Source organism: Raphanus sativus, chromosome 8 (genome assembly GCF_000801105.2).
Source record: "Raphanus sativus cultivar WK10039 chromosome 8, ASM80110v3, whole genome shotgun sequence".
Classification (NCBI taxonomy): Eukaryota; Viridiplantae; Streptophyta; class Magnoliopsida; order Brassicales; family Brassicaceae; genus Raphanus; species Raphanus sativus.
The window spans coordinates 9008735-9035813 of NC_079518.1; the positions used below are offsets into that span (position 1 = coordinate 9008735).

The 27079-nt window shown below is 41.5% G+C and overlaps 6 protein-coding genes and 1 pseudogene across 6 annotated transcripts; 4 read left to right on the forward strand and 3 right to left on the reverse strand.

The window, feature by feature from the left end:
- The first annotated feature begins 904 nt into the window (after positions 1-904).
- Positions 905-1702, forward strand: LOC108821582 (GPI-anchored protein LLG3-like). Its single transcript, XM_018594585.2, has 3 exons — positions 905-1023; positions 1106-1162; positions 1241-1702. Exons 1-3 carry the CDS (start codon positions 942-944, stop codon positions 1522-1524), a joined length of 423 nt encoding a protein of 140 aa, XP_018450087.2. The 5' UTR covers positions 905-941; the 3' UTR covers positions 1525-1702.
- A 9658-nt stretch (positions 1703-11360) lies between these two features.
- On the reverse strand, positions 11361-12083 carry LOC108832654 (uncharacterized). The gene is made up of 2 exons (XM_018606118.2): positions 11866-12083; positions 11361-11652 (listed from the first exon to the last, which is right to left on the reverse strand). The coding sequence occupies exons 1-2, from the start codon at positions 11986-11988 to the stop codon at positions 11536-11538; spliced, it is 240 nt and encodes a 79-aa protein (XP_018461620.1). The 5' UTR covers positions 11989-12083; the 3' UTR covers positions 11361-11535.
- Positions 12084-14249: 2166 nt separating this feature from the next.
- Positions 14250-15174, forward strand: LOC108832651 (uncharacterized). Its single transcript, XM_018606117.2, has one exon. It carries the CDS (start codon positions 14329-14331, stop codon positions 14953-14955), a length of 627 nt encoding a protein of 208 aa, XP_018461619.1. The 5' UTR covers positions 14250-14328; the 3' UTR covers positions 14956-15174.
- A 320-nt stretch (positions 15175-15494) lies between these two features.
- On the reverse strand, positions 15495-16545 carry LOC108832649 (uncharacterized; annotated as a pseudogene).
- A 2442-nt stretch (positions 16546-18987) lies between these two features.
- LOC108821376 (uncharacterized) lies at positions 18988-19773 on the reverse strand. Its single transcript, XM_018594413.2, has one exon. It carries the CDS (start codon positions 19588-19590, stop codon positions 19147-19149), a length of 444 nt encoding a protein of 147 aa, XP_018449915.2. The 5' UTR covers positions 19591-19773; the 3' UTR covers positions 18988-19146.
- A 1472-nt stretch (positions 19774-21245) lies between these two features.
- LOC108832655 (diacylglycerol O-acyltransferase 1-like) lies at positions 21246-22905 on the forward strand. Its single transcript, XM_018606120.2, has 2 exons — positions 21246-21931; positions 22505-22905. The coding sequence occupies exons 1-2, from the start codon at positions 21692-21694 to the stop codon at positions 22592-22594; spliced, it is 330 nt and encodes a 109-aa protein (XP_018461622.1). The 5' UTR covers positions 21246-21691; the 3' UTR covers positions 22595-22905.
- A 1880-nt stretch (positions 22906-24785) lies between these two features.
- Positions 24786-27038, forward strand: LOC108818791 (probable L-type lectin-domain containing receptor kinase VII.2). Its single transcript, XM_018591725.2, has one exon. The coding sequence runs from the start codon at positions 24881-24883 to the stop codon at positions 26936-26938; it is 2058 nt and encodes a 685-aa protein (XP_018447227.2). The 5' UTR covers positions 24786-24880; the 3' UTR covers positions 26939-27038.
- Positions 27039-27079: the final 41 nt, after the last annotated feature.

The following is a 27079-nucleotide window of genomic DNA, read 5'->3' on the forward strand; positions in this document are numbered from 1 at the left end:
ACTAATATGTAATTATTATGTTGTACAAAAAATAAAAATATGAATTAAAAATTATGAGGTATGATGTTGAATATTTAAAAAAAAACTATTGTAGATGTTTAGAACGAAGTTTGTATTGAATAAATGAGGTGGAAGAGAAAAAAGATGATGTAAAATGTTAAAAATGAAAAATGAGGGTGTTGAAAATGGAGATGATGTTTTTTTTTTGATAACCGTGGGGTCTCACACTTCACCCAGATTAATCTCACGAGGTCGACGACAACCCACGTATTCTTGCGATTTAATGGTAACTTCGGTGGCCACCACATGTCAAATCCAAAACGCTTCTTTTTTGCTGCTTACCACTGGACCACCGTGTACTGGTTAAATGGAGATGATGTTGAAACCATCATGCATGGTTTAATAACAAAACTATTGGGTTATTGTTGTAATTAAACTGTACCTATATAGTTTTTTTTTGAAAAAAAAATGTATCTATATATCAACGTTTTAAAAGTAACAACTATATAGATAGACTTGTATCTATATAGTTGCTACTTTTAAAACGTTGATATAATATTATAGATACACGTTCATGATAATGTTTTCAAAGTCTCGTATGAAATTATTGGAGCAAGTTGCCGTTAACGATTCGGAGAACTTGGGCCAAGAAATGGGCGTTTCCCAATTGATTATGAATATTAACAAGTGATAGCTGAACCAAAATAACATACTGAATATATTTGTTTCTCTATAACGTTTTGGTTAATTTGATGTTTTTTTCTTGAAAGATTAAAATAGTAAAAAGTATTAATACTGTTTCTGCTGCTTAATTATCCGGTACATCCGCAGTATTTTTCTCCCCTCCCATAACACGAAAACGAAAAGATACAAACAAATGTTCTAAAATCAAATGTGACAGAGAAGGAAAACAGAACAGTTACAAAAAAGGAAACAGAAGCATGAAGATTTCTCTACATTGTTTGGTTTCTCTTTTCTCAATAATTCTTTTGTCAGGATTCGCCTCATCTCTCCACATCTCTTGTAATTTACAAATATTTTGTATTTTAGTTTGTGTTTATTAAAAAGTGTTTTAAGTTCTTTGAAAATTTTCTGTTTTGTGCAGTTGATGAGTTTAAATCACACCCAGCCACAAGCCGAGCTCTTCTTCGGGAAAAGAAACGTAAGAAATCTAATTTCCGAAACTTGAATCATTGATGTTAGTAAGTGCGCATGCATGAGCCGTTCATGATATTAACAGCATGCAAAGAAGATTTTGCGAGCAAGGATTACACAGTCCTAACTAGTAGATGCAAAGGACCAAAGTATCAAGCCAAGGCATGTTGTTCGGCCTTCAAGGACTTTGCATGCCCATACGCGGAAGCTATTACCGATCAAACAACACTATGTGCCGACGATATGTTCTGCTACCTCGAAATCTATGGTCGTTATCCTCTGGGCCTATTCGCAAAACTGTGTAAAGAAGGCAAAAAAGGGCTTGATTGCACCAACGTCAAAGCCAACTCAACGTCTTCTCGTGGATAACTCCCACTTGTTTCCACGCACGCATTGCTTTTCACCGTTTTCTTTTTTTGCCTTTTCTAAAGACATATATAAATGTTACCAGAGGCGGACCTATCAAAAAGTTTCACTGAGGTCATCACAATGTAAATAAAGTGTTATTTAAATGTAAAAAGAGTAAATATATGGATAATTGTGGAGCTCCGAAATCGTGTTTGTTGGGGTCAAAATCGGTCAAGACGAAATCGATGTCCGAAAGTCTCGGAAAAACATGAAAAATGTTAAAGCAACCTCGAGAGACTAATTGTTAATCGAGAAACCTTAAGAAAAAATTAAGTTCGAGATTCATCGTCTCGAAATCAACTGCTAGAAACATTTTCTACACAAGGAAAAAACCTACAGAAAACTAAAAACGCAAAGAACACGAACGCGCCGAAGGAACCGAGCAGCCAACACCGGACGTGGCCGTGGCCGCCGGGCGGCTAGCCCCGTGCTGGCCGTGGCCGCCGCCGGCTAGCGCCCGTGCTGGCCGTGGCCGCCGGGCGGCTAGCCCCGTGCTGGCCGTGGCCGCCGGCGGCTAGCGCCCGTGCTGGCCGTGGCCGCCGGGCGGCTAGCCCCGTGCTGGCCGTGGCCGCCGGGCGGCTAGCCCCGTGCTGGCCGTGGCCGCCGGCGGCTAGCGCCCGTGCTGGCCGTGGCCGCCGGGCGGCTAGCCCCGTGCTGGCCGTGGCCGCCGGCGGCTAGCGCCCGTGCTGGCCGTGGCCGCCGGGCGGCTAGCCCCGTGCTGGCCGTGGCCGCCGGCGGCTAGCGCCCGTGCTGGCCGTGGTCGCCGGGCGGCTAGCCCCATGCTCGCTCGGGTCGTCGGACGGCTAGTCTTCGTGCATAAGTTCCAAGCCTCCGGGTCGCCAGAAATCCGTGTTTCACGACTTTCCGAGTCCTTATAAATAAAACTCCTTTTTCTGTTCCGGGATTTCCGAAAACCCCTAAGACGTCAACGGATGGGAAGACTTCGTATAAAACGGTGATGGTTATCGTACAACACCATTCACCTCAGCAATGGATCGAAGATCTTCCGAAAGACTCGACATCCAAGTAGGAGCATCCTTTCAGAGAAATCGTAGAAAAACAACGGAAGCCCGGAATGCGGCCCGAAAGGGACCAACTCCGATCGGACGACCAGTTTACGATTTTCTAAAAGGATAGATGCGACGGTTTACAATTATCTTCGCATGACAAGATAAATGATAAACTTCCGAAAAAATAAATGTCAACTTTCCGAAAAGATAAATGTCAACTTTCTCGATAAACACGAAAGCCGACGAAAATGGAAAAAGTCCAGCCCACGGCAGACTCAGCCCACCAAGGATAGACCGTCATATGGGAGTATATAAGCAATGCTAGGAGCAGAGGAAGGGGGATCCGAAATCAGAAGAAAGAAACTACTCCAGAGCAATTTAGAACTTAGGCGCTTATTTCCTTTTTAGCGAGCTGCGACTCAACTAGGTTAGATCTAGGTTCTAAGACTAGCGACGATCGACAGCTCTTGTGGCCGAGATCTCGACCTGTTGTCCAAACGTTCTCCGCAGATTCGGAAATAAGATTCTTTCTTTTTGCTCTATTCATTTTACGCATTTATTCTCGAATTAGACTTGTTTTAACTTTGTCGTGCGTGGCCCAGCAGATAGCCGGGATCCTCGGGGAAAACTAGGTCAACTTAGTTTTCCTACGTTTTTACTTACTTAAAATCGACAGTGCGAATTTCGGTTCCCACAGTTTGGCGCTAGAAGGAGGGGGATTCACGGCTTTATCTTTCTCGCAAACTACGCACGCTCAGTTAAGCATGTCTGTTGACGCAGAAAAAGACAAGCAAACACACGACGGACCAGCCGTCGATGGCAACGCTGAGAAAACTCCTGCTGGAAACGTATCAACGGTCACTGCCGAGGCAAACACCGCGATGCTGGAACAGATGAAGGAACTGTTCGCCACCGCCCAGAAACGGTCGGAAGAACAGGAGAAACTAATGACTTCACTCGCTAAACAGGTCGATACCTTAACAGCGAAAAGCAAACCCCCGCGCGGATCCACCAAGGTGAGGCGTGTCAGGAGGCTTGACTTCGGAACTCCCGGAGATCAAGAAAAAGATGCTACCAGAAAATCCCCGGAAATCATCCTCGATGATACCACTCCGACGGGACAGAAGAAAACGACGGACAACCTTCCACCCCCCATAAGGGACAACGAAGGAGACGACGTCGAAAGAATCAATCTGGATGTCAGCGATCAGTCGGATCCGTCCGACGAAGACGCCGACGTCCACCACAGAAGGACCCGAAGTCAGTCAGCTCGACTAGCGGCAGCCTTCGAAAAACCCATGACAGAAGAGGAAGAAGACCTCTACTGGTCAGAGCAAGAAAGGTTGGCTGAGGATCAGACTCGGGCCTATCGCCGCCAGCGTAGACAGAAGAGCGTGAACGGCGCCAACGAGATTCACGATCTCCGCGAGTACATCGCCAAAACTGCAGCCGAGGTGAAAGCGGTAAAATCGCAGATTCACCACGCAACCAGTACTGCCCCCGAGATCGACCTGCTCCTCGAGGAGTCGAGAAAAACCCCGTTCACCTCTCGAATCACGGAGGCACGAGTCTCGGATCCTGGGAAAATAAAGCTTCCCACCTACGATGGAACCACAGACCCAAAGGCACATCTGCAGTCTTTCCAGATTGCAATGGCAAGGTCTAAACTTCCGGAGCGGGAAAAGGACGTCGGCTGCTGTCTCCTATTCGTCGAGAACCTCAGAGGTGCTGCACTCGAGTGGTTCTCACACTTGAAAAGAAACTCCATCGGAAGTTTCCGCCAGCTTGCTTCGGCTTTTCTGAAGCAATTCTCCATGTTCATGGACAGGGAAACTTCCGACGTGGACCTTTGGAGTCTAATTCAAAAAGAAGACGAACCACTCCGCGACTACATAAAGAGGTTCAAACTCGTGATGTCCAGGGTAACAGGCCTCAGCGATAGAGTCGCCATCGACGCCCTGAGAAAGAACCTCTGGTACAAGTCAAAATTCCGAAAGTGGATCTCTCTGGAAAGGCCACGCACCATCCAGGACACTCTTCACAAAGCAACGGATTTCATCATCATGGAAGAAGAGATGAAAATCCTAGCGCAAAAGCATGGACCGCCAAAAGCGTCCGGCAAGAAGAGAACCTCTCGTAACGACAAGTACGTCCATCACGAGGGGGAAGACGTCCAAGGCGAACATAACTACGCCGTTAATTCCGAACAAGGAAGAACCAGCGGAAACACCTGGACGCGGAACTCGTACAAGGACAATTCCAGCTGCGAGTTCCATCAGACGAGAGGTCACTCCACCGCCAACTGCAAAGTCCTCGGCGCTAGGCTCATTATGAAACTGCTTGACGGCAAACTAGCAACGGTCAAGAGCGTGAAAGACCTGATCCTAGATTCTGACCGTCCGCCGAAGACCGACGGAGCCAATCACGAGAATAACGCTCCTGGGACTCAATCGGGCGAAAAACGCGAACGAAGACAAGACGGCGAAGGAAACAACAACAACCGCCAAAGGGTCAATATGATCATCGGAGGATCGCACTTTTTCCAGGACTCCGTCTCGTCAATAAAAGCCTACGGACGGAGGGCTGAAACAGGCCCCGGATGGTCTCCAGAAGATGACGTTCCCAATCACGCAATCATCTTCGAAGAACAGGATACAGCCGGACTCGATAAACCCCACTACGATCCTCTGGTCATCGACTTGGTGATTCAGGATCTCGAAGTCGGCCGCGTCCTCATCGACACAGGGAGCACGGTCAACATCATGTTCCGCGACACTCTGCAAAGGATGAACATACCCCTCGGAGAAGTCATCCCAGAACCAAGACCATTAACTGGATTCTCGGGCGTCACATCCATGACCCTCGGAAAAATCAGACTCCCGGTCATGGCTAAAGAAGTCACGAAGATCGTCGAATTCGCGGTAGTGGATAACCCGGCTATCTATAACGCCATAATGGGAACTCCTTGGATAAATGCCATGAAGGCAGTTCCGTCCACTTACCATCTCGGCGTCAAGTTTCCAACACCGACTGGAACAGCGGTCATCTGGGGAAGCCAAAAACAGTCGCGACTCTGCTTCCTAGCCGAACATAAACTTCGCAGCAATCGGAACGCCCCAGTAGCTAACCCGAAGCGAACCAAGAAGAACCTGAGTATCTCCGGGAACTCAGCAGAAAACAACTCGGGTCTGTCCGAACAGGCAACAACTCAAGATAGCGAAAAAATCCTCGAGACCATCGCCAAAAAGACGGACGACCCAACTCCCGACGCGACCACCTACTTAGCTGAAATAGTCAAGGCGCCGGAAACCGTGGAGTAATAGCAACCGCGACAGAAACAGAACTACGAGATGGCTTGATCCTCGCAAGAGGTACGTAGGCAGCTCGTCGTAACCCGACGAGTTCAGCTATCCCCCTCACCAAAAAGGGGGGGGGGGGGAAGATAGGGACAGACATCCTTGTACTCCCGCAAAAATGCTTTTCATGTAATCTACATTATGAATAAAAATCTTCTTTTTATTTCAAATGCTTACTCAGACGCATAAACATTACGGAAAACGAAAATCATGTCTTTGGGGAACGCGAGACGTCGTTAGTTCCTGAAAAATCTTGATTTTCCTTTCTCCTCCAAATAGTCCATCCGCGACTCTAAAGACACCACCAAACAGTCCATCCGTGACTCTAAAACTCGTTTCCGTCGATTGGCCCCGACGGAAAAATAGAAACGTTTCACTCAATCAAATTCGTAGTCCGGCTTCTATCGAAGTCCTTTTTGCATCCGACAAGGATATCATAGCGCGCTATACAAAAAATCCAAATTTTGGTTAGCTCTTCGTAAAGGAAGTAGCTCGACTCGTATCCAAACGAATCATATAAGCCGATAAGCACTTCGCAGATTCTAGAACGGTACGAGTCAGGTCAAAATCGCAAACAAGCAAAACGAAAGCCGATTTGTCATCGCACAGCTTCAGTCCGAAAGTAGACCTAGGTCTTGCCCTAAACCCAGCCTTGCTGGTATCTAAGACATCTCACAGGCATAAGTATCCAGAATACGAGATCCCAAAAGTTGCCTCTTATCGCTTATAAACCTAACGTTCGCTACAAAGTGACCTACGGACTTAGCGACAAAAAAAAAGAGATTGAATGCGAAGTGACTACACGTATTCAAACCCTCTACACTTGACGAAAGTATAAATCAAAACGCATATTTCATAAAAACATTTATAACAGGGATCCGAAAGCCACCAACGGCTGATCCCGAAAAACATAAAGTCACGCGACCTCCTAAGGGTCGCAACACATACATGCAAACGGCCACACTTGGCCAATCATAAGTTATAATCAAATGCATAGCAGTCGGTTAGAGATATTCCGAACGAAGAGTCGGGCTGGTCGACCTCCTCATCCCCGTCGCCCGCATTTGGATCCTCGCCTACATCCGCCGTGTCCTCCGAGACCTGGATAGGATTCCACAGTTCTCAAATTCTTCCTTCAATCGGAGGAACAAAGGATTCGGCGTTGGCACATATCCTCATCGAGCCATCCATCGTGGCGAGTTCGCCGGAAAGAGAGAAGTCCCCACGCTGCATCTTGCCGAGGGTACCGACCGAACCACGGCACTCGCGAAAATCACCTACAAAGTCCTGAGCCTCTTTGTACGCTTCGAACTCAGTAGAAAAAATTTCGGCCCTTCGGTTCATCTCGGCAGCAGCTCTTCTCCGTCCGCTCCTTTCCGCACGAGCGAGGGCTCGAGCCTGGACCTTGGTTTGCCGGCGATTTTGCTCCTCCACCTCCAACCGATACTTAGCAAATTCCCTTTCCGTTTCCTCCGCTTTGAAACGGGCCAGCCGGGCAGTGCGGAAACTCCCATCGATCGATGCATTCCACACTCTTACGGCCTGCAAAGAAGCCGAGGTCAAATAAAAAGAAAAGTGGAGTTACTCAAGTTTCAAAAACAAACCTCATTGACCAAGCGAGCACCCTCCGCAGTCACTTTGTCCCTCTCCTCGTTGTCCAAAGACTCGTCACGGGAAAAAGCCGGAGGGAGTTCGTCAAAGAAGTCACCCGGGGGAGGAACATCCCGATTCTCTGAGGTAAAGCCAGGATCATATCTCGGCGTCTCGCCATCTCCCGACGAGGTCCCAAAAGCGATCCCTTTATCTTTACGAGGTCTCCGCCTCTGCCTTAAAGGGGCAAAAACGTAGGACCTATCGTTGACGCAAGGACGTGTACCACCTCGCGATCGGAGAAGCGCGACCGCCCCTCGAATCCGGTCGAGAGTGAAGGAGTTCCAGGAACAAGGCCTCGACCTAAAAAGATCCCTCCTGACCGCAAGATCGGAGGGAACATGCGCGAGACACCTGTTCTCTAAAAAAAAAAAAAAAAAAAAACACACGTTCAATATTCGCCTTTCGAATGTTAAAAGAGGGGATGCAATAATCTTACCGCGCTGGTACAACCAGTCCGTCGGGAATAGGTGGAGAAAGCCTTCTTCAACAGACTCTCCGTCTATCCTCACAAAAAAGAAACGATCGACATAATCCTTGGCATGCGAGGTGACTCCATTGATCACCGAAAAATTGGTCCTCGCCTTCATGGAGTAAACTCCATTGATACTCGTCGCCTTGGAGTTCCATAACCCCTCGAAATCGGCAGGGCTAAGATCTATCCCTAACTCGTAACTCAGAATCACAACGCCGAGCCAGCTCTCCAAAGCTGACACGTTCAGCTGACTGATTGAGATTCCGAAACGGTCAAGGGCCTGAACGATGACCCCGGGGATTGGGAACCACAATCGACATTGCGTCAAGAACGCCTCGTAACAAGTAAAGTAACCCTCCGGAGGATGCTCCGAACTCTCATTCCCGCAAGGAATGCGGAACACGACTCCCTCCGGAACTCCATAATACTCTCGCAGAGTTTCAAGATACTCAGGAGACACTTCGCTCGGTGAGTCGATTTCTCCACGCGCCCTCAGAGGTCGCCGGGGAATCGGGATCACGGGAAGGGGAGCATCAGTGCCAAAGACAGCATCGCAGTACGCGCTCCTGTTGATCTCTGAAACCTCGGGTTTCGGATTTTCTTCCTCCGCGTGAAAACTATCCGAGGACGAGTGAGACTGCCTCCTCGAGGTTTTCAATCTTGAAGTCATTCTTTTCTTGAAAGCAGAGAGAGAATTTGCAAGAGAGAGATTAACTTGAGAATCTTGGGTGAAGTAAGAATGGTAAAGAATTCACAAGTCTTTATAGGCAAAATTTTACTATTCACCCCGACCTTCGGCACGATTTCGTCTCCATGCTTTCCTCATGAACCATACCGCAAGCTAGGACCTACGAACCCTACGGCTCCTAGCTAGCTGGGGGGCTAACTGTTGGGGTCAAAATCGGTCAAGACGAAATCGATGTCCGAAAGTCTCGGAAAAACATGAAAAATGTTAAAGCAACCTCGAGAGACTAATTGTCAATCGAGAAACCTTAAGAAAAAATTAAGTTCGAGATTCATCGTCTCGAAATCAACTGCTAGAAACATTTTCTACACAAGGAAAAAACCTACAGAAAACTAAAAACGCAAAGAACACGAACGCGCCGAAGGAACCGAGCAGCCAACACCGGACGTGGCCGTGGCCGCCGGGCGGCTAGCCCCGTGCTGGCCGTGGCCGCCGGCGGCTAGCGCCCGTGCTGGCCGTGGCCGCCGGGCGGCTAGCCCGTGCTGGCCGTGGCCGCCGGCGGCTAGCGCCCGTGCTGGCCGTGGCCGCCGGGCGGCTAGCCCCGTGCTGGCCGTGGCCGCCGGCGGCTAGCGCCCGTGCTGGCCGTGGCCGCCGGGCGGCTAGCCCCGTGCTGGCCGTGGCCGCCGGCGGCTAGCGACCGTGCTGGCCGTGGCCGCCGGGCGGCTAGCCCCGTGCTGGCCGTGGCCGCCGGCGGCTAGCGCCCGTGCTGGCCGTGGCCGCCGGGCGGCTAGCCCGTGCTGGCCGTGGCCGCCGGCGGCTAGCGCCCGTGCTGGCCGTGGTCGCCGGGCGGCTAGCCCCATGCTCGCTCGGGTCGTCGGACGGCTAGTCTTCGTGCATAAGTTCCAAGCCTCCGGGTCGCCAGAAATCCGTGTTTCACGACTTTCCGAGTCCTTATAAATAAAACTCCTTTTTTTGTTCCGGGATTTCCGAAAACCCCTAAGACGTCAACGGATGGGAAGACTTCGTATAAAACGGTGATGGTTATCGTACAACACCATTCACCTCAGCAATGGATCGAAGATCTTCCGAAAGACTCGACATCCAAGTAGGAGCATCCTTTCAGAGAAATCGTAGAAAAACAGCGGAAGCCCGGAATGCGGCCCGAAAGGGACCAACTCCGATCGGACGACCAGTTTACGATTTTCTAAAAGGATAGATGCGACGGTTTACAATTATCTTCGCATGACAAGATAAATGATAAACTTCCGAAAAAATAAATGTCAACTTTCCGAAAAGATAAATGTCAACTTTCCCGATAAACACGAAAGCCGATGAAAATGGAAAAAGTCCAGCCCACGGCAGACTCAGCCCACCAAGGATAGACCGTCATATGGGAGTATATAAGCAATGCTAGGAGCAGAGGAAGGGGGATCCGAAATCAGAAGAAAGAAACTACTCCAGAGCAATTTAGAACTTAGGCGCTTATTTCCTTTTTAGCGAGCTGCGACTCAACTAGGTTAGATCTAGGTTCTAAGACTAGCGACGATCGACAGCTCTTGTGGCCGAGATCTCGACCTGTTGTCCAAACGTTCTCCGCAGATTCGGAAATAAGATTCTTTCTTTTTGCTCTATTCATTTTACGCATTTATTCTCGAATTAGACTTGTTTTAACTTTGTCGTGCGTGGCCCAGCAGATAGCCGGGATCCTCGGGGAAAACTAGGTCAACTTAGTTTTCCTACGTTTTTACTTACTTAAAATCGACAGTGCGAATTTCGGTTCCCACAGTGTTTGAAAGGTCGCTACGTGCACTTTCGAACCAAATTAACTAATCAACTTGGATTACAAGTGAAATTTACATTATTTGACTGGTGTCAGCTAATCGCCCATGTATGTTACATTGTTACTATACGTATATATCACCGGTTTTGAGTATAGCGGGATTAAACATATATTCTTCAAACTTTAAAGAATTATTATGGGTAATTCTCTCAAATAACACTTTTTAAGTTTTGTCACAAAATAGCACTCAAAAAATAAAATGACCAAAATAGCATATTTTTGTTTTGAAAATTTTAATATTTATTTATTGTTTTTAAATATTTAAACACATTTCTAAAACCCCACAACTTAACTCTAAATCCTAAGTTTTAGATTAATTAACGCAAGGGTTATAAATACACATTTATCCTTTAATAAAATTTCTTTTGGTCATTTTCTTTTTTGTGATGTTATTTTTGTGACAAAAATTTTGTTTGATGTTATTTTGTCCTTTTCTCAATTATTATATATATATATATATATGTGTGTCGAATGATCTCTAAATTGTCGACTTTTTAAGTTAAGAAAATATACAAATGTTAATAACACTTTAAATCTCATATTCGACACTGGCAATATGAGAGATATATGGACACTACGTTAAGATTCTTTCGTGCAAATCATAGATCAAATTTCGATTTTTGTTTAGGCTGGCCTACTTTTCAGTAATATTCAGATAAAACAATACTAGTAGCATCGATTACGCTACACATCCGAGTCCTCCTGACAATTTCGTCACACATCACGATACTAGCGTGTCATAACATGTTGGGTGGATCATGGCAATATTTTGGTGAGCTAATTTCCAAGGCACATGAATCTCGTATAACATGACATGTCGTCATAACATGTTGTGTTACAATTTACCCAAAGTTACTATAAAACAAAAAAAAAACTTAAAACGTTGAAATGGATAAGTATTGTTGATAAATTGCAGAAACTATATTAAACTTTGTTAAATCAGAAGAATGCTTTGGTTATCGGTGAGCAGTAACAAGCGTCTCAATGAATCTTAACCCAACAAACCTTGGAGCAAACTTTTTATCTCCCCCTTCGTCAGAACTCTTCTTCTTCCTCTGTTTCTCCTTTGAATCCTAATCAAATTCAGTCAAATAAAATATATAATTATTATTTATATATTTGAATCCATTAAAACATTACCCTTTTTCTCATATATCCACTGTGGTCCCAAACAAAAATAATCTAATGTGGTGTGTGAGTAGTTCAAACATAGCAAAAACAGAGAAACTTAGTGCTACCGAAAGCCCCACACAAAAAAGAAAGCCAGGAGTTTGCTTCTTTTTTACCTGACGGGAAAGGTTAGATTCCGGCAAAGACAAGGATACGGTGGTGTTCGTGTTGGCGGAGATGGCGGTGGTGGCGGAAGCTGCCGCAGAGATGGAAGCTGCGAGGATTCCAGATTTCTTCATGTCGCTTTCTTACTTTGCCAAAATACAATTTGCAACCCTGAGCTTGAGGTATTTTGTAGGTATTTGGCAGATAACTGACGGCTTATATATGCAACGGGAAAAGTAAAATTATGTTAATTTGACCATTTTATAAAGTATCTATAAAAATATCCCCGTTTTACCCTCTCCTGGGAGTTTCTTGAGCCAAATGTGTGTGGAACAAATGCAAAGGAAAAAGGACTATTTGGTCAAAGAATAACCAAAAAAAGAAGTGGACTTTGAACCTTGAAGTTAGAACCACACAAAGAGGTACACAATTGTCTGATTGGTTAATCTTTTAACGGAAATGTGTGCATCTGGTTGCTAAGCCACCCACGTGTTAGGACACTGCTGCTTTTGTTAGTTGGTGTGTTTTGAAAATGTAAATCAACTTCTCTATTGTGGATATATATAGTCGAAGATAAATTTTTATTTCTATATCGATATGATAAGGTCAGGTCACTAGTGACGGGAGAACAATGGCATTGAACAAGTGGATCTGATTATTTTGCTTTTCAGTTAATCTCAAATGCAAGTTGATAAAACTGATTTGTGGCAAAAGACCTAAACACATTCAAACTCCATATGGTTTTCTCATTTCTGGAGAGATTCCTATTCACGTCAAATTTTATATGTTAGCACAAGTACTCTTTGATAAAGACAATACAATCTCGTTAGATCTTCAATACTCTTCTCGGTATTTTACTCAAATCATCTTGGGTCATTTTTCTGTTAAAACAAAGGAATCCTAGTCCTTTGAATAATTTATTAAGCATGGTCAACGACATAAGCGTGCGACCAAAGCATTTAACGATGACGTATATGATCCTTGTTAATTAATGTTTTATTATTACAGAATTTGGCTGGAGATATATGGATACAAATCAAAGCAGAAACTTTGCGGCTGGCTGCGTCCACATATCTTTACTTTTCACCGGCCGAAAACGTACTCGGTCGTCCGTATCTTAAACGTGAATTATTCATTGATCATGTCGAAAACCAAGAAGCCAACTACTTAGATTACGATCTTGAATGTAAAATCTCTTCCCAAGAGTTTCACAACGACTTCTATAGGTTTGATAAAATCTTAAAATAGTTGAAGAGAAGGATCTGAAGCAATCTTTTAACCAAAAACGTATATATTATTAGGTGAAGCAACAAATTGTGGTATATGTTGGAGTTCTTGTTGGTAACCCAACAAAACATTGAATGAGTTCAAAAAAAATAAAATAACAAAAAAATAGGCAGCATAAAAGAATCTGTCTAATACTGTAATCACAACTTTATTTTTTTGAACCGTAGTAGATCAATGAGAAAGAAATGTATTATAGTAGTTTTCTTCACTTAGTTAGTGTTAGCGCAGAAGATAGAGTTCTATAACCACAACCTTAACCAAGCGCTAAACAATCAAAGCTATAATCGTGACTATATATAACAAACAACCACCACCAATAATCAATGCTTAGAAATATACCACCGGGTGATTAGACAAAAGCAGTAAAATGCTAAGGCCAACTTCAATGGGCTTTTGTCAAAACAATGGAAATAGAAAAAGGAAAAAAATGGAAAACAAAAAGAAAACAAAAAATATTTTAAATAGAACCATTATTACATTTATATCGTCCCCACATGTTTCTTACTTCCCAATTCCCTGAATCAATGAACAGAACACGGTCATTTCCTGCTCTTATTGGATTGGGCTTTTGTCAATTTTCCATCCTTGCAAATTATCTATTTATTTGCTATTTTTGGTGCAAATCACTCTTTTTTTTTAACTTCAATCATATGTATAAAATTTTCAATTTACTTTTACATGTAAAGAGGGGAGAAGCCAGAGTATAGACTATGGGGGCCTGTGCACCCACTAAAATAAATATTTTTATGATTTTGTATGTGCAATCTTAATATTTCTGTAGGTATAATGGTTAAAACTTCTTACGTGCGTTTTTTCTTTTTCATGGTTGATGCACCCACAAAAAAAATGTCTAGATTCGTCCCTGCATGTAAAAAGCATACTGTTTGTTTTTTTTCGGAAAAAGAAATAAAAACATTAATACGAAAAATTGTCATGACTAGAATCCCGCGCTAATTGGAGGACGCGCGCGCGAGTGTAAACAACCAAAATAAAAAGCGCGGAAGGAAAATTGAAGAGGCGCCAAATCATTTTATTTCAACAAGAGCGGCAGAGTCTCGCGCCAACACAACCGCACCCGCCAAAACCGAGTCCATATAATCACATCTCTAACTACCAATCTCCATCACACCTCCTCCTCTCCTCCGTCTCTCTCTATTCTACTCGTTCTGTCCTCCCCAAACAACACAATGGTGATGCCTGTGAAGAAAAGCTCCGCCATCAGGCCTGTAGAGTTCTACGGAAACTCACTTCCCCGTCCTCGTTTCTTCGATAACCCTAAGTTCAACTCCCACCGCGTCGATCCTCCCCTCTCGGTTCTCGATCCTCTCCTCTCGTGGGCCAGAGAGGCCCACTGGTCCATGGGTGGTCTCAACTTCACCCGCCTCCGTCTCCAGGGCCGGATCGAAGGAAACGTCGACAAGCTCCGTGCTCAGCTCGAGAAATCTACTCCGACGAAACTCGAATCTGGAAGTTCCGACAAGAAGAGGAGATCCGGTTACGATTCCGATTCGGATTCTCCCCCCGCGGCTCCTGTTGCTGTTAAGCGAAGAAGGTACATAGATCTGAACGACGATGCCGATGAGGAGGAGATCGGATCGGAAGATGAAGGAGTGGCTAGGATCAGGAGAAAGCTCTCTGATGACTTTGACAGAGTCGCTGGAGAGAGCAAGGTCAAAGTTGTTAAAGCTATTAAGAAACCAATTGAATCGGGTTCGGAGGGGAAGAGATTGAAGGAGAAGAAGACACAAAATGTCGAGGAGACAAGTTCGACGAGGACATCTCCAAGATTGGCCAAGCGCAGATCATCGACTTAGCTTTTTTTTTGTTTTCAGTTTACATCTCATCTCTGTAGTGTTTAGATTGAAGGTTATATAGTTCATGGATGGGACTTAACTTAGTTTTTGGTTTTCTTATGTTGCTTACGAAATATGAATCTTCTTTGTATCCTCTATGAACTCATCAAATTAGAATCATATTCTATGTATACAAATTCTCAGCGTCTGTCTAACAAAGCTTTCTCAACTTGTGCCCAACATGCAACATTGTTCAATCATCAATCATATTGTTTCTTGAGAACCGTAGTATCAGAGTTAGTGTTTGGTCTTTCACAGAGATTATTAAACCGCAAAAATGAGCTGACACAGAATTATGGCTGAGTAAATTTATTTCTTTTTCATCTGTGGCAATATGGCAGCAGAGGTGATGCAAGTACTGACCCACTCTATGGCTGCGTAAATCTAAAAGATTACTTTATCTTAAAACAAGACTAATCCAAAAATATATATATAACATTTTCACTAACCAAGTTCTCCATTGATTGACTATAACCATGCCAAAGTAGCGCAGACGATACGGTAGAAGTGGCATATATTCATTGAGGAAGAAGAGAATATATACTGTTACAATGGAAGAGACATACAGAGAGAACATGAAACAATCCTATTTCACAATAGGTATACATCCATCCAAAAAAAAGAAGATCGATTTGCAGACTCAAGAGAACCAAAATCTTGTCATACTAAGGACAAGAGGAGGAAGAGTAAAAGCTGAAGAAGACAAAGTACGCAAGAAGAGCACAAAGAAGAGCTACAAAATTTCCTTTAAGTAGACCCTTAAACACAAACTCAGCGATCTCTCTCATCACTTTCCTTCCTTCAACCACCACTCTCCTATTCGATATCTCTACCAACACCATCGCCAGCAACACTACTATACCCATATCACCTTGATGCAGAGCCGTGCCTGACATTTGTTAGACTAGAAGCAAAAAAAAAAATTTTGGCCCTTTATGTATGTGTTTATGATCAAGCAACAAGTATTTGACAATTTTCCTAAAATTTCATCATAACGTATGAACAAAATTTATGGAACTAAAAGAAAGGGAGAGAAGAACAGTGCACAAAATAAATAAAAAGGCAATGCTATTTCCTTTTCTACAATATAAATATAAGCAAAAAGGTTTAAAATACATAGCTGTGCGTAAATAGAATCGATTTCTTGACCCATGACAAGAGCCTCAAGAAACTCTTACCACATGAACTAACTAAGCACTTAAGAAATTGGCCCCTAATTTTTTTTTCATATAAGTTGGCCCTGAAGCATATGCTTGTTGTGCCTGCATCCAAGCTCGGCCCTGCCTTGATGGCACGCACAGCTATGAACAGCGTCACCGCCATCGACAGAACTCCGAACACTGCTACAAGACGCACGGAAGGGAAAACCGCTGGCCAACCAGATGATGTCTTGTGGTTCTCTCCGTACCAGTTAACAATCGAATTCAGCCAGTTCCACGAAGAAGAAAAGAAGGTGGCGTAGACTACAAGGAAGAGACAGGCCCATGTTGTTACCTTGCTTATTTCTCCCAAAAATAGCTTGTACGAGGCCATTGTCTCCTTTCCCACCTTTTACACTAGATGTGGTGATTCTGTCTGTTGGTAAGGTTGTGGTGAATAAGTAGTAAAGGTTCTTGTCTACCTGATTCCTTTTTATAGGGCGAGTCTTTGCGGTGACGAATTGAGAGAAACGACATAACTGGGCCATGACTTTGAGTCATTCTCTTTGAATAGCAGAGATATAGACCTAGGTATTGACCCTGTAATTCAACTTCTCAGGAAAATACTACAAAACTATATACTATTAGGACATTAATTTGATCTCAGAACTAATACTAGGATGCTTACATTAGACCAATAAGTTGACTAGTGTGCAATCTGCAGGTGCAAGAATCGAATGGAAAAATCTGAAGAAGATGAATTGTTTTGACTTTTACAGGCTGACTTATAAACGAATTTTCCATCTGATTTTCCATTGGGAAGTAAGTGGGCCTTGACTTGAGTCACTCATTAATTGAATAGCAGATCTAAAATAGACCTGAACAATAGAGAAAAGGTAATATCAGTAACTTTACAATTAATAGTGCATCATATATCTTTGTTTCTGAGAGAAAAAAAATTGTTGTGACTGGTTAAGATCAGGCCTCAACGCCATTTTTTAGCAACTTTGAATTGCCTTGCCCTCCTGCTAAAATAATAGATTCACAATACCAATAAACTTTGGAAGAGTACATATCCCACCATCGGAAAAATAAACCTATTTACAAAGGGATCGAATCAATAAGAACTACATAGATGGAGAACCGACAATTTATTTTTGTCACTCAAATCCGTAACATTTTTAGTCTTGAAAGGCAGTGTGGTGCAGCCGTGTAGAGACACTTACTGGCCTACTGCCATCATAAACAAGAATCTTCTTTTCCAAAATTGTCACCATATCTTTCTTCACCTTCTTTAAAATAAGCATTCGACTGATTAAAACTCGTACGCAAACATTAAAGCAAATATTAACCCAACAAGTTGCATCGGTGAAGCAACAACAACACCATGAGACAAAATAAGTCAGAAATGCAATACAACAAAAAACAGATTCATTGTGTCCCTTTTACGACTACGGAGAACATAACAAATTCTATTTTTTTGTATTGCATTTCTGACTTATTTTGTACTGTCCCTAAGCTTTTACTTAACAATACCAATTTGACCATTTATTTTTGTATAATTAGTGGGCTATAGATAATAAATCAGTAAGCCCCAATGGGTTCTAAAACCCATATTGATATTATGGTTCATAAGGTTTTCCCGGACATAACAGAGTGACCGATAACATACAGACCGAACCAAAAGAAGAATCTGTGGTCCTCAAATAAGTAAATAACTAGATTCTCGGGTATTTTTTCTATTGTTTTTTCAATATAAAAGATTGATAATTCTTCATTTTAATTATATAAACTATGACATGATCAAGTTTCAATTATGCAGGTTTATTATAGTGTGTACAGTATGACGAAATTTAAAATGCGCCACAGCCGTTTTATGTTTGTAAATAAGTTAAACAATAGTTTTATCCAGTATTTTGAAATCTGATCCGGACCCGCAGTTGAAACGGAAAACCCGGTGACCCAAAATAAATTCTAGTACAAAACCCAAAATTTAAAAACCCGCAAAAACCCGCTCAAACCCACTAAAACTCAAAATCCGGTACCAGTTGAACTATCGATTGAACCAGTAGAATATTTTTTTAGTTGTATATCAAATAAAAATATAAATATAAAAAGTTAAGTTAAGTATTCTAAATGTTTATTAAACATAAAATATATACATATCCAAATTATTATTTTATGTTTTAAATATATTTAGAAAGTAGTAAGTTTAGTTTTATATATTTTTATTTTATTTTATTTTATTAGCTAATATATTATTATATAATAAAATTAATTCATTTATTAATCTCCGGTTCACCCGCGGTTTACCTGCAGTCGACTCAATGACCCAGTAACCCGGTAAATTGTCCGGTTCAGTGTTCGGGTCAGTTTTCAAAACATTGTTATCCGAAATTTTTATTTGGGCTATTATATAATTTTAAAGATTTATAATTTATATAAAATATTGCTAAACATATAAACTGGCCAATAATATTTTTGATTAAGTCTTATCCCGTGTAGTTACAAAATTTCAATCTCTAATATCAACTTATTAAAATTATTGCAGACTTTAATTTGTGGTATTGATATTAAAAAGTTTATGGAATTTGAATTTGATTATATAAAAACATAACCATTTAATTAGTTAGCAAGTCCATCTAAATGTTGAAATAGGCCCATAAAATCAAAATACACTAATGCCATTAATGATTTTTTTGTTTATTCATGTCATTAAGGATATTTTTGGAAAACTTAAAATATTCATTAAAGGTATAATTTAGGAATGATCATGTTTTAATGGTATTGATGATACTAAAAAAAAAGATAATAACGTTTGTATAATGACGTGGTAGCATTTTTATCTGACATGAGAAGAAAATACATCCATCTGATCCAACAAAGAACATCGATTTTGAAGAACCAAAATCTTGATAAATTAATGAATATTATTAATCTGAAGATATTTTCATAAATAGCTGTAAAGTGTTTCTATGACAATTCGGCTAAGTTGAATCGAGAGGAGTAAGAACTAAGTGTTGAAGAAGATGAAGTAAGAAAGGAGAGCACAGAGAAGAGCCACAAAGTTTCCTTCTTTAAAAAGAACTTTAAACACAAACCCAGCTATCTCTTTCGTCACTTTCCCTCCTTCGACCACCACGCTCCTCCTCGATTTCCCTGCAAACGCCATCGCCACCACCACTGATATCCATATCACAACAACGGCCGGCACGGCTATGAACAGCGCCGCCGCCATCGACAGAACTCCGAACACCGCTCCAAGAAGCACCGAAGCGTAAACCGCAGGCCAACCAGATGATGATGTCTTGTGGTTCTCTCCGTACCAGTCCACGATTGAATTCAGCCAGTTCCATGAAGAAGACAAGAGGGTCGCGTAGACCACAAGAAAGAGACAGACCCATGTTCTTCTCTTGCTTATTGCTCTCAAAAATAGCTTGTTTGAGGAGGTCATCATCGTCTCCTCTTCTTAAAACTCCAAATCTGTTGATTATGGTGAATAAGTAGTAAAGTAAAGATCCTTTTCTGCCTAATCTTTTTCTTCTTTCTGAATCCTTCTTTCTAAGGGTGAGTCTTTGCGGTGAAGAATTGAGAGAAAAGTAAAGTGGCTGGCCGGTAGGTTCTTTTGTTTCTACTTAAGCCCTAGTTGAATCTATTGTTACGTGAAAGGCACGATACTACTGGTGAACTCAGCGATTGGGCAGTGTTTGTCACGTGCCTCTTCCTGCAAACATCATTCTGACAGTTTGGAAAGTTCTGTTTCCCATTGTTCTTTCCTCTCTATTTCGCTTTTGACTTATCTACCAAAAATAGAATGCACCGTTTCTTGAACCAAGTAGCTACATGCAATGTTTTAATATATAGTTTGAACATACATAATGAAGTAAATATGACATGTGACGTACCAAAAATTGTAATTCTGAGATCTCAGAATTAATACTCTGATGCTTACATTTAACGAACAAGTTGAGTAATTGCAATATGCTGAAAGAAACGAATGGAAAAATCTGAAGAAGATGAATATTTTGACTTTTACATGCTGACTTATTTGACCAATAAGTTCATCATATCCCATAAATGTGGACAGCACAAGACCAAGACCAGTTTCAAGTTTCAACATTAACTCCAAGCGGGTCGGATGAGAGGAAAAAGGAATGAAAATTCAAACGGCAACTCCAATGGGGAGATTTAAGTATCTAGCCATTAGAACAGTGAAACAATTGAAAAAGGTAAAGATAGACATAGGAATTGCTCTAGTTTCACAGCCTCAACAAAAAATCCAACATACCATTTGGCTATGTGTTGCTTTATGATTAGCTATGTCATTATTTGTGGTTTAAATTTAATTATTAACTAAATTATATTAAAATTGTTATTATTAACTTCAGTTAGAAATCCATGTGCACATATTCAACAATAGAACTGCTATAAGAACAGAAAACGGAAAAAACACTTAGAAGATGGTTTATTTATTAAGGAAAATTATGAAAATAAAGGGATAGTCAATTTTCAGATATCTTTTAGTAATTTAACCTATTTAAAAAATATTATTTTAAAAATGAATTGGATTAATAGACTACTTTAATATTTCTTCTGTTTTATATTAAGTGTCGTTTTGACTTTAAAATTTTGTTTCATGTCATTTATATTTTTAAAACAAATATTAAATATTTTTTTAGTTTTTAGTTTTACCTCAGTTTTATTAACTAATAAATTAAATAAAATAATATATCAAATAGTGGCAAATCAAAAAATTTAATCATTTTTTTTAATTCACGTGCAAAAGACTTAAATCTATATATATAAAGAAAAGGTCACTCTCTTTTTCTGCTGCCAGCGCAACAAATAGAGAAAGGAGAAGTCGACAGCTGTCCCTCAACCCAAAACGCAGAGCATCAAGTTTGTGTCATTCTCGGTTTCGTTGGGCCTTTTTAATACGTCGCGTTTCATTTAATTTAGTGTGCAATATATGGCCTTCTATTTGTGTTTTGGTGCGCTAAGAAATGGGCTGTCACTTCTTCTATTGTTGGGCTTCGTCTTTAGTAAATTTAGGTTATTAAGAACAACAGTCCAGCCCGTTTGTGAGTCATATCTTATTCACGAAAGCGACCATCTACGTTTCTAGGGTTCATCATCTTCTTCAATCTGTTTCTAGCTTAAGCTGCAATGGTGTCTTTGGGAGTGTTCTCTGAGAATCTTCATGGTGAATCTCTGGATCGAATTCCATTAGTTCCGTTTCGTCTGCGATAAATCTCCTACAGATCGTTACGCCATAAATTGATTCATCGCCATCAATGAATGTCTTAACTCATTCGACCCACTACCATCACTATTCCTCATTCAATGTAAAGGCGGTGGCTATCTATCTATAGAAAAGTTAGCTTTCATCCCATAAACATCATCCTCAGAAATCCTAACAACACTAGAAACTTCTATTTCATTAGCACGGCTAAATCATCTATTCTACTCGCTGCTTCCACCGCCTAGGTGTGTCACTGCTCAGGATTTGGGAAGAAAGAAGCGTGAAACCCGGTGGTGAGCTTAGAGTTTCCACTGAGATGTCACTGCTCGATTCTTCAAGGACACAGAGCTTACCATCCGGAGTTGACTCCACCGTAGGCAACGGTCAAGGAACATCAAGTCTGGTCAAAGCTAGCGGCGGAGGTACCAAAACTAGGAAAACCGGTGGAGGAGGAGTCGGAGGAAAGACTGATGTAAGGTACAAGTATCGGCAGTCAGTACCAGCTCCTCAGGTTGCAAGGGAGAGTCCACTCAGACATAACAAAATCTCGAAACAAGTAATCACAGCTTCTACTCTTTAACTTTCTTGCGTTTAAAAGTTGTTTTTTTTTTCCTTCTCATATGACTTTAGTGATTATTCAACATGTGTGTAGTAGTTCTTATTTATGTAAACAGTATACTCATCATCGCCACTTTCATGAAGGTTTTTTCTCATATTGCTGAGGTCCTGCATCCAGTTTACTTACCATAAGGTTAGAATTAAGCTAGGTATTTATGGTCTGAGTTTTTGTCATTCTTTTTAAGTTTAGTTGGTTTACTCCACGATCTTGAAATAGAGGTTTGTGATCCCCCTCCTTATCAGGTGTCAGATTGTTGATCCCCACTTGCATTGTGTGGCTGAAGTTAGCTTCTTATGCTTTTTCATATATTACTATTTGACCAGACAGTTTGCCAAACTTTAGGCCAGTCCTGAAATTTAATATTTGTTAGCTTCAAGAGCTTGGCATATTTCATGGTCGCTCCCACGTTGTGTTATCATTTAGTCTGATGCGTCTTCTACTAATAGCATCAAACATTCTTACATTCTCAAAGGTTTTTATCTGAAGTCGTGAGTCTTGGGATTTTTTCAGCCAAGCTTTTATTCACTCAGGAGACGCTACATGCCGCTGTTTCCGTTGTGGCCAAGTGTGAGTGACCAGTTTATAGGAGGGAAAGCTTAAGACACAGAGTGAGGTTGACTCAATCATGACTATTTAGAATACTGAGGTTCTGATGTTTTACGTATCGTCACCTGAGATTTTTTTGATCCTGAACCGCTATCCCTCGAAATGACAGACTCATTTAACTAATATATATAAAAATCTTTGATGCGGGATTCCAGTTCCTAACACCTGGAACTATGATCTGGGATTACTTTATTATTATATAATTTATCATCTGGGATTTGTTGTTTCAATCTCTTTAATTTATTCTCTTTTACAATGTGGATGGTAATGAAATCGTTCATGGATCAACGCTACTATATAAAAAATTTCTTACCCTACTGATCAACTGTCTGATGCAATAGCTAAGAGAGTTTTTTTCGTTTTCAATTTATCATGTTTGTCTTAAGGAGTTGTACTCTTTATTGGTGTATGGAATCATCTTTCATTCGCTTAACTCAGCGATATTGGATAGGTTAATTTGTGTTGATGCTCTCCTAGCTTTATTTCAGAATGGTACATGGTTATGCTTACTTTGTATGTGAATGCTACAAGATTGTTGTAAAGAACGGGCCTGAGCAGCTTTGCTTTTGGTGCCATAATTTTTATATATTTGTTTATTCTTTCATTTGATTTTATGACGATGTGGCTATTCTTGGGAAAATACGAACTATAGACCAAATAAACATTTAAATGAAAATAATCCCACATTTTTCCGAAATTTCTAACAGTGTTAAGATCGAAAACAACCACCAGAGCTCTAACAGGGTGGTGAGATAAGAGCCTGTGTAGTTGTCTTCAACAGGAGCGCAAGCTAGGTCGTGGTGTGAGATTATTTCAGAGAATGTACTCGACTTAGCAACCATATCACTTAGTGGCATAGACCAAAGATGGACTCACAAGCTCAGTACTCGAAGTGTAGACAAATAAATAAACCAAACAAGGATGGTAAACAACAATTAATTTCAGTGAATGTACTCATAAGGGTATCTCTTCTTTTACAATAGGATAGCAAATCATTATTAGTTTACAAATTAATCGATAGAAAACTTAGCAAATTTTTTTTTTCATTTAAATTTCTAAGAAAGTATTTTGGTGAATAAACATTGAAGTTAAAGTAAATTTGTTTTACCATGTTAAATATACACTAGAGTTTTATTTTAAATAAAGGATAGATTCTAACAAATAATTAAGATATTTAACAAAAATGTAATAAGCTTCTCAAAATATATAATAAATTTAGTATATATGGGTAGTGTATCTTAAAAAAATATCCGTAAACAATGACTAAATTTTATTTTAAAAAATAATATTGATTATTTGGATAATAAAGTTTATTTAGTCTATAAATATAATAATATATAAATTCAGTAATACTGAATAACTATAATTAAATAGTATGTTTGCATTGTATTTACCAAACATAAATTGTCTGTAATATTGAATTATGTATTTACTTTTTGATTATATAAATTACTGATTTCAAAAGAAAAATGAACTAAACTATCAGTAAATTCAAAAGTATGTACAAAAGATAAAAGAAACCCGATGTTTTGAGTATTAAACCTAACCAAAAATAAGAAAAATTATATTCCATATGCTATATATTACATTTTGAGCAAACATTTAAGAAACTATATATCATTTTATAAATCCTCACAGAAAAGAAGATAAATGGTACTAGAAAACTCGATCTCATTCTCTTTTGATCGAATCAGATTGATTTATGTATTTTCTAGTGTTATAAAACTAATTAAAACACTATAAAAACTCACAGTTCTAGACTAAAACAGCAACAATACCAAGTATTCGATCATTTTTAGTTATGTAATTGAAATTTGGTATAAACAATATAACCATACTCAACCAATTTAATATAAAAGAAATTTACATAAAAATTATTTTTTTATAAAAACCGATCAATCAAATCCCGCGCGTAGCGCAGGCCTTTTCTTAGTAGACTTATATTGAGAGGACGCAGTATTATGGAATATCTGAGACTGACAGTAATGACGCACACCGGATATTATGACGTACTTTGTCGCCTTTTTGTTCATTCAAAGTTTCAAACTTCTCGTTACGTAGTGAATAATAATAATTTAATATTATTTTGACTTTGGCTTTTCCTCTAAAACGGAATCGTCCAATTGCAGACAATTTATTTGAATTATTGGTTCGTTGACGACATCTACAATAATCAAAACAAATATCTTCTTTTTTTCTGACCAAACACAGTTCATCTTGCCCATCTCATAATCTCAATCACCTCTCTGTCTTGTCCTCTGATCCAGATCCTTATACACCATGTTCTCCAAACCTTCCATCCTTCTACTTTTCGCCATATCCCATTTACTATTCCGACCAATCTCATGCATCGATTTCGTCTACAACTCCAACTTCACCAACACCAACACACTCCTCGTCGGCTCCGCCACCGTCGACTCTCCACCCTCCATCTTAACCCTCACCAACCAAACAACTTCCTCCATCGGACGCGGTCTCTACCCTTCAAGAATCCCCGCCTCCTCCTCCTCCTCCTCATCTCCTCTCCCATTCGCCACGTCATTCATCTTCTCCATGGCCCCTTACAGAAACAGACTCCCCGGACACGGCTTCGCCTTCGTCTTCCTCCCTTCCCCCGACACATCCGCCGCCGAGTCCGCCCAGCACCTCGGCCTCCTCAACCTGACCAACAACGGCGACCCTACCAACCGCATCTTCGGAGTCGAGTTCGACGTCTTCTCCAACCAAGAGTTCGACGACATCAACGACAACCACGTCGGCGTCGACGTCAACTCCCTAACCTCCGTCTCCTCCGCCGTCGCGGGTTTCTACAGAGGAGACGGACAGTTCTTCACGGAGTTACGCCTCAACAGCGGAGACAACTATCAGGTCTGGATCGAGTTCAACGGCTCGGCGATCAACGTCACGATGGCTATAGCCGGCTCGTCGAAGCCCGTGAGACCTCTCGTGAGCGTTCCTCTGAACCTCACCGGAGTTTTGGTAGGTGACATGTACGTGGGGTTCACGGCAGCCACGGGTCTACTAGTGCAGAGCCATAGGATCCTCTCTTGGAGCTTTAGCAACTCTGACTTCTCCGTAGGCGATGCTTTGCTCACAAGGAACCTTCCTTCGTTTAAACTACGAGACGACTCTGTTTTTAACTCTATAGGGTTCATCGCTGGGGTCTCCGTTGGTGCCGTTGCGTTGATACTCTGCGTTATTGGGGTTGTTTTCTATGTTGTAAGGAGGAGACGACGACGGAGACTAGATGATGTTGAAGATTGGGAGACGGAGTATTGGCCTCATAGAGTGCAATACAGAAGCGTTTTGGAAGCGACGAAAGGGTTCTCGGAAGAGAATATGATCGGGTACGGAGGGAACTCGAAGGTGTATAGAGGAGTGTTGGAAGGCAAAGAAGTGGCGGTGAAGAGGATTATGATTAGCCCTCGAGAGATCGTGGCCGGGACGAGCGAGTTCTTGGCCGAGGTGTCGAGTTTAGGGAGGTTGAGACACAAGAATATAGTGGGGCTAAGAGGTTGGTGTAAGAAAGGTGGCGAGTGTCTTGTATTGGTGTACGAGTATATGGAGAACGGGAGCGTGGATAAGCGGTTGTTCGATTGCGATGTGGTGTTGGAGTGGGAGGAGAGGATGAGAGCGGTGAGAGACGTGGCTTCGGGGATGTTGTATCTGCACGAAGGGTGGGAGTCAAAAGTGTTGCATAGAGATATTAAGACGAGTAACGTGTTGCTCGACAAGGATATGAACGCGAGGGTTGGTGATTTCGGGTTGGCTAAGCTGCAAAACACTAACAAAGAGATGGTTAGTACCACGCACGTGGTTGGAACAGCGGGTTATATGGCGCCTGAGCTGGTTAAGACAGGGAGAGCGTCCGTGGAGACGGATGTGTACAGCTTTGGGGTGTTTGTGTTGGAGGTGGTGTGTGGAAGGAGGCCGATAGAGGAAGGAAGGGAAGGGATAGTGGAGTGGATGTGGGGACTGATGGAGAGAGACCAAGTGGTTGATGGTTTGGACGAGAGGTTGAAGGTGAGAGGAAGGTTTGAGATAAAGGAAGTGGAGATGGTTTTGAGGATAGGATTATTGTGTGTGCATCCTGATCCGAGGGTGAGGCCGAAGATGAGGCAAGTGGTGCATATATTGGAACAAGGGAGATTGAGTGATGATGAGAGGGAGAGGGAAGGTGTGGAAGTAAGCTTGTTGGAGAGGATGAAGAGTTCTTATTTGTTGGGAACTACTAGTGATGGAATGCAACAACAACATCCCACGTTCTTAGATGTATGGAAATCGTCTTCTCATTCTAATTCCTTTAGGAGTTTTAGTTCTATTTTTCAAGGAAGGTGAAAAGCTAGTGTGAGAGTTATTATTTTTTAGTAGTATTTCTATACTATAGAGTATATATATACAGGTTGTGTAATTTGTATCTATATAAGATTTACATGAATTTCATCTCTGAAATAAATCAGTTTAGAAACTTTTAGCATT